Here is a 7,938-nt window from a genome sequence, read left to right on the forward strand (position 1 = left end):
CCACCTATTTATCATTCCAACCAAACATATTATTTACTAATTTATTCAAACCAAACAAACACATTTTCTAAATATTATCAATAATCCTTAAGGTGATTTTTTTTCATTAATATAATATCTTTTTATAATAAAACATTAAATGATGCAAATATCCTTTAAGACTTGGGTATCTTATCGGGAGGAGAATGCGATTAAGCCTTTATATATAAACACAAACAGACTGAAAAAAAAATAATAAATAAAAGGATTTTATATTGTTTTTATAATAAGGGTTAAATTTTTTTAACTTTGTCAATTAAGTAGGTGTATAATTCCGTAACCCAGAGCAAGCAGGGATAGGCAGGGATGGAAAGCGGCAGTGGGCAACAGAGATCCCTAAACCCTAGCAATGGAGAAACAATAGAGAAGCCAAAGGTGGTGGTAATAATGGGTCCAACAGGTTCAGGAAAATCAAAGCTAGCCATTGATTTGGCTTCCCACTTTCCGCTGGAAGTAATCAACGCTGATTCCATGCAGGTCTACCAAGGCCTTGAAGTTCTCACCAACAAAGTCCCACCTCATGAACAAAAGGGTTAGCAATCTCTCTCTTTCTCTCGTTAAATATCCATATTTGTTCATTTCTCTGATATTTTTGTCCAGTGGGTTATGTTATGTTATGTTATGTTGTGTTATGTTATGTTATTGTATAGGAGTGCCACATCATCTTCTGGGGACTGTGAGTCCAAACATTGAGTTTACTGCTAAGGAGTTTCGAGATTCAGCCATTCCTGTAAGTTTATTTTGCCTTACTTTCACCTTTGTGTTTCAAAGTGTTTTTTTTTTTAATTTATTTTTTAAATGTAAGTGTGGACATATATATTTGCAAGCTACTAATTAATTTACATGGTATTTAATGAAGTTCATACCATACTGGGAGGTAGTGATTCTTGGTATTGAGACCATTGAAGATAGAGATATTTGAAAATTGATCAAGTAGTTTTTGTTCAATTGTCATACTTTGATATTATAGAATGACTTGGTATAAGAAACCTGGAAAAGTAATACACCAAGAAACTTACATTTAACATTTTTTTGGGTGGCTTTATATCAAATTGTATTAACTGAAAAAAGATTGTAATGGTCCGCTTTTTTGGTTGTTCGTCTGGCTTGGTTGAGTTGAAGTAGTTCATTCCGCATAACTGACTGTATTGATTGATTATACACTTTTTTGGTAATTTAAATTTTGCATATGAGATGTGAAAGGTAGTGACTTTACATTCTTGGTGATGCTATGTTTTTATGTGTGTGTATATATATATCTGTGGATATTTGATATGATTGAAAACTTGGATTTTCAGCTCATTACTGACATACTATCTCGCAACCAAATACCTGTCATTGTTGGAGGTACTAATTATTATATCCAGGTATGGAACTTTTATGTTCTATTAATCTGAGTAATATCTGCTGGAGTTTTGTTCATATTCTTGGTTTAAGTTTTCTCTGTTATGTCAAATTGTTTTCAGCATCCATCACTTACTTCTAAAGGATGACTAGTGCTTCAGCAATTATAGTATACATTATAATAATTTCCCTCCTTTTTAGTGTATCTTTCCATTGCCTGCTGTATTTTTTGCAGTGTGCGCATTTTGTATAGTGTGGATGTTGTATATAGGAATCAATATGTAAAATTCTGTAACTTCTATGAAGCAATCTCTGTTTTTATTTATTCCTTTTGGTGGATTGAAAGATTTGTCTCCTATTTTTTCTCTTGAAGAACTTAATTATCGCTTTCTTAATTTCCTTCTCCACACTCAGGCTCTTGTGAGTCCATTCCTTCTAGATGATTCAACAGAAGATGTGGACGAAAGCTGTTATAGTGGCCTTTCTGGTATGGAGCAACTCATTTACTTTATACCTCTAGATGCAATTTGAATGTATTGTTTTTCCTCCCCATGTTCACAGGAGATGAGCAGGCAGACCTTGAGTTCGACTTTGGAAGAGACAGTTCCATTTACAGTTATGAGAATCTTAAAGACCTTGATCCAGTTGCTGCAAACAGAATTCATCCAAATAACCTGAGAAAAGTAGGGTTTCAACCATGAAATTATTTAGGGCCTAGAATATATATAATACCGCAGTTATGTTATCTGCACCTCTTGTTTTGCTTCTTAGATATTTTTGGTTTCTAATTGTATGATGATGTAACAAGCTAATTTCACTATGATTTTGTTTTCTTTGCAATCCCCTTGCATCATTATTCCTTCATTTACTGATATTTTATGGAGAAATGAATAAATATTAATGGAGGAAACCTGGGAAGTACAATAATCGACCACTCATTATTCTGCCTCTCCCAACTAGTGCTTTGCAAAAGCTACAAGTGATCTTATTGGCAGTAAATTTATTGTTATCCATCTTTAAGTTTATATAATGTTTCTTTATGTATTTGTACACATTTATGTATGTGATTGCATATTTGCATTTTCATACTTGCACACACACCCACATACGCTAGTTCTAAAATTTAATAAATATGTGGTATTAATAAATGTATATGGGAATATGATCTACACCTAATATGCATTTTTAACTAACAAGTAGTTCCCATGAATGTTTAATAGTTTTATATATAATCATAATGGTTATATTAGTTTTTTTTTATAATATTTTATAGTTGTTAAACATGAAACTCATTATCATTGTTTTGATGGAATTGAAATCAAATGTTATTGGCTGGAGGAAAGGGAGTTGTTGAATGCATTTCTGTAAGTTCTAGATTGTCTTTTGAATTTCCTGTATGTGTTTGCTGGAAAAGGGGAACTTTTAATGTTCCAAACTGTTTTTCAATCAAAGGCAATTTTGGATTCTGATGATCCAACATTGCCGTTGGGGTCTGAGTTCTTAGTTTTGTTTTGTTTGTGGTTCTTAATATGTGCCATGTGTGAAATCTTTATTTGCTACTTTAAAGTTCTGAAGCTTTTCTCTGTCACCAGATTGAAATCCTTAATTATCTTCTCCCCTTACATACTAACAATTTATGTGGAGATTCAGAGAAACTTTTTACTAATTAATATATGTAATGATATGCCTGAAATCTCGGTGGCAGAAGTATATTTTAAGCTGGTATATTTAGATTTTGTTGATATTTTGCAGATTAATCAATACCTCAGTTTGTATGCTCGCTCCGGTGTTCTGCCTAGTAAACTTTTTCAAGGAAAGGCTGCAAAGGTTGGTTGTCCTTTTTAATTCCTATCTATGTTATTATGTTTTTTGTCACCATAAATTTGTACCATCTACTTGCTTTAGATGTTAATTCTGAAGCTGTTACACAATGGCTGGGAATACAAACATAATGTTTAGTAGCAATCTTCTTGTAATGATTTTTACTTTATAACTTTTTTTAGGGCCTTTAGGCCATTTTTATGTGTGGTGTGTCATGATTATTAAGTAATTTTTCTGTTTCACTCGATTTCTACACCTTTACTCTTATATAGAAAGTTATTCCATCACTTTTATTTTCTCCCTTCTTTCTCTATTGCCTTTCTCTCTCTCTCTCTCTCTCTCTCTTTTTGTTGTTTTGCATTTTCTTTATTGGATATTGCATCCATGCTCAGTAATGTTTGAAGCACAATTTATTTAGCTAGAAGTTTCTGTAACATCTCCTGCATCCCTTAACTGATCTGAGTGTGCATAGTTTTGCTAGTTTAATTTGACAGTGAAGCATTTTGTGACTGCCAAAATCAAGCTGATTCTTTTTTGACAAAGAGAGATGATATGACTTTTATGCTTTTATTTTTTAAATTGCATGTGCCAGGGCAGAACTGGGGTCGAGTGGATAATTCTAGATTCAATTGCTGCTTTATATGTGTTGATGCTGCTACCCCTGTGCTCGACAGATACGTAGAACAAAGAGTAGACTGCATGATAGATGCTGGATTGCTAGATGAGGTGTATGACATTTACAATGTGAATGTTGATTATACTAGAGGTTTGCGGCAGGCCATTGGTGTTCGGGAGTTTGAGGATTTTCTGAGAATTCACCTTTCTACAAGAAGGAACAATGGGACAACTGAATCTACTGATGCATTTCTTAACCCTGTGTCAACAAAAACTGATGACGAGACACTGAAAGAGCATATGAGGGCAATACTAAAATCCTCTGGTAACAATCAACTCAGAATACTACTTGAAGGAGCCATTGACAAAGTAAAGTTAAACACTAGAAGACTTGTTCGTTGTCAAGTAAGTATTTACAGTTGTCTAACAGCGTTTGATTTTATAGTAGATTGTTTACTATAATATTTTATCTTATATTTTGTATCAATCACAAAGAGTCCTTGATTAATTGTTGAACTCTGTAATTACTTCTGAGATTCTAAAGTGAATTTTTGGTTTCCCACCTTTTCTCTTAATGCATTGATGTCCTTATCTTCTCAAATCAGTTGTAAAATTTTTGTTCAATGTTCTGAATATTAAGGCAAATAGAGATAAACAGAATTATCTGGTATTTCCAAATAAGATTGTATTTTCTGATGATTGAACTGTTTGCTCTACAACAGAGGATCCATGTAATATGTGTTTTAACTTTGCCATTTTAAGCGGTAGTTCTTGTTGAGGGTAAAATCTGACAAATACAAGAATCGAGTTTCCTATGGCTCTAATCAATTCCGTACTATATAAGAATGAAAGCAATATGACAACTTGAAAGCTTCAGTAATACAGACAATATTCCTTTTACAGAAGAGGAGGCTTAATCGACTTCAAACATTGTATGGATGGAACATTCACTATGTTGATTCAACGGAAGCCATCTCATGTATGCCTTCTGCAATCTTTTTTCAATTCCATTGAGAGCAGTTTTGTTTTTGCAAAGAAAAGATATATCTTAAAGGTACTGGTCTAATCACATTCATTTTTCTGTATCCAGGTGAATCAGATGAATCATGGGCAGCAGATGTGGTTGAACCTGCTGTGAACATTATTACAACTTTTCTTGGTGATAAGGAAAGATTGGTGCCTAAGCTGGAGGATCAAAAGAGCACATCAAAGGAAACGATCCAAAGGGACTTGTGGACTCAATACATTTGCAAGGTGCGCAAGGCTTTCAGATGATACAATATTAATCTGTTTCTTTTCTTTCGTCACTCTTGCTGTTGTTTGTAGGCATGTTGATTAGATGAAGGTATTAGCTTTAAAATTGTTGTGCTTTGTCACGTCTATTGATAGGCTTGTGGGGACAAGGTACTTAGAGGTGCACATGAGTGGGAACAACACAAACAGGGCCGTAGACATCGAAAAAGGATTTTTCAGCTTAGGAAGTCTCAGGGGTTTTGCTTGGCAGAGCAGCAGCAACCATAAAATTCTTGCAGTAGTTAAGACAACAATATTCAGTGGCATGTAATCTTGAATACTAATAGGTAATTGGAAGAGTAACATTTATGATTATGGTGCAGTGACATTTTAAGAAACTTACCAATGGATAGTGCACTTGAGAGTCTCCAGTACCAGGCTTACTACGAACATGGGATTTGTTTTAGAGAAAAAATAGAAACAAGAGTTGATGCAGGATGGGAGAAGTTTGTTATCATGTGTTTGGGAGTGTTTTTGTAATATTGTTGTTGGGTTTGCAAAAACCAAAATTATGTCTGTAACACTCAACATTTTTCAGACGAAAATTTGTGACTCAAGCTTACTATGAACATTTTATTAATCAGAATCGGAAGCATGAAATCAGGTAAAACTACATGAAATCAGGTAAAACTAAAGTCAAAATTTACTATTACAACTAGACCGGCATTACATTATATCAACTCGTTGCACCATTTATTTTATACAGGAATTCTGCAACCATAACATCAAGATATCATTCTATTGATTCATTTCAATAGCCTTAACATCAAGTCTCTTCCCTTCCTCCTTGGGAATGATAACAGTCAGAACTCCATTTTCCACAGAAGCCTTAACCTGATCCATCTTCACATTATCCGGCAATCTGAACCTCCTGAAGAACTTGCCACGTCTAATTCCTGTCTTCCTTTCTCCAGTTTATCCTAAGCACCCACCCTGTTATCTTCAATCTCCACTCTCACTTCCTCTTTCTACAACCCTGGAAGATCCGCCTTGAAGACTTGTGCTTCTGGGGTTTCCTTCCAGTACACATTGGTGTTAACAAAAGCTTAAGTTTCTTGAGGGAATGTGAAGTTCTTGAAAGTGTCCCAAACATCAAGAGAGAAGGGATCGAAAATGCTGGTTGCCGAACAAACTTGGAATCATTGCCATGTTTTATTTAAGAATGTGAGATTTAGCGCAACTTTTAGCTAATTTGGATGCTGAGCATTTTGCTGTTTGCTGTTGACCCTATTATATCTAATATATGTAAAGTGAGAGTAGCTCAATCTTATAACTACATAGGAAATTAGATTATGAGAATAACAAAGCCTGAATCTGTTTTCCTTGAATCAAATCTTTCTTTTTGAAACAAAGAGGGTATATTTATATTATGATAGAATTTATCAATAAGTCGATATATCAAGTTATATACAATTGAATGATTCATTCAATCAATCTTAAAGAAAATTTTCTTCCATATACTAAATTAATCAATATTGAATTATCCAAGGAACAAATTAGCTAAACATATTTTTTTACGATTTTATAGTTCATATTATACCATAAAATTGATCTTTTAGATACATGGTCTTGTTAATTATTTTCGACCCCATAGTTTATATTATATCATAAAATTGATTTTAAAAAATATCTGATTGTGTTATTTTCTGTGTGATGGATAAGAGAACACCTTAAACCTATAAAGTGTTCAAAATAATGTAGTTGTGTTGGATAGTTTCTTAATTAGGAACACTAGGCTGGGTAACTAGCACATGTGATGTGTGATATTGTCAGCAAGATTATGTTATAACACTTTTAACACACATGGAATGTACATGGCGTGTAATATCCTTTTAGCAATCCTAAAGAAACTAAAGACGACTGCTTGTGGACAACATTTTAAAGAACAATTGCTACGCGTGAAAAGGGAGCATCTAATCCTATCAGATATAATAAAAGAATAATATACTTATAACTCAGTCATATAACTATATAAAATTTTTATAAAATTGATGTAAAATGATTATTCTATCATGTGTTTTTTGTTTGGTTGTATGATTCAATTATAAGTATAACATTATTCGATATTGTTGATGCGGGAATTTAACACAAACTAATCGACATGTGCGTTACGTTGATTGGTCAAGAGACACACGTGATTATGGACAGAATATAGAATAAATGCAATGAGAGCTTTTTAAAGTGGTTCGGATGCTAAGGTAGCAAGTCCTACGTCCACTGATTTGTATTAGTATTGTGGGTCAGGTCGTAACAGCGGACTGACTTACAAATGATTAGGAAAAATAAATACAAAGTTTACAAGAGAGAGAGAGTTAGTTCAGAGTGCAAAAAATAGCCGAATCCTCCTTAATGAAGGGGTTTTCCTCTTTTTATAGCGAGATGAATGCAAGTAATCATCATTAAATCCATAGGTTGGTGTAAATGTCAGGACTAAATCTGGCTTTATGTCACATTATCCTCCTTCCAAGCTGATTTCACGCGATTTGGAGCAGGGAGTGGACACGTGGGAGCTCCACGGCATCTTGCAGGTCTGACGTGCGCTTACCGTTCTGACGGGAGCAGGTCACACTTCATCACGTGATTTCCCACGTCAGCCCTTGATTTCCCAAGCATAACAGAAGTCCCCTAGTTTTTAAGGTTTGAGAATCGAACCTTGGAAACTAAGCCATGCCGCGATTGGATGCTCTGATAATTTCGACCTGAATGGAAGAAGCTCGGGACAGGGCCTTTTGCGAACACGACCTCGCACATACTTTGCCTAAACGACCTGACAATCATCATCCCAGCGACCTGGATTCATCGGGCGTTTCTTACTGTGCCTTAGGG

General features: G+C 34.4%; 1 protein-coding gene across 1 annotated transcript; it reads left to right on the forward strand.

The window, feature by feature from the left end:
• Positions 1-311: 311 nt before the first annotated feature.
• Positions 312-5,722, forward strand: LOC116129068 (tRNA dimethylallyltransferase 2). The gene is made up of 10 exons (XM_031414827.1): positions 312-571; positions 690-769; positions 1,338-1,406; positions 1,798-1,870; positions 1,945-2,066; positions 3,136-3,210; positions 3,802-4,224; positions 4,723-4,798; positions 4,910-5,073; positions 5,209-5,722. Exons 1-10 carry the CDS (start codon positions 346-348, stop codon positions 5,338-5,340), a joined length of 1,440 nt encoding a protein of 479 aa, XP_031270687.1. The 5' UTR covers positions 312-345; the 3' UTR covers positions 5,341-5,722.
• The last annotated feature ends 2,216 nt before the right edge of the window (positions 5,723-7,938 follow it).

This window comes from Pistacia vera, unplaced genomic scaffold (assembly GCF_008641045.1).
Source record: "Pistacia vera cultivar Batoury unplaced genomic scaffold, PisVer_v2 Contig206, whole genome shotgun sequence".
Classification (NCBI taxonomy): domain Eukaryota; kingdom Viridiplantae; phylum Streptophyta; class Magnoliopsida; order Sapindales; family Anacardiaceae; genus Pistacia; species Pistacia vera.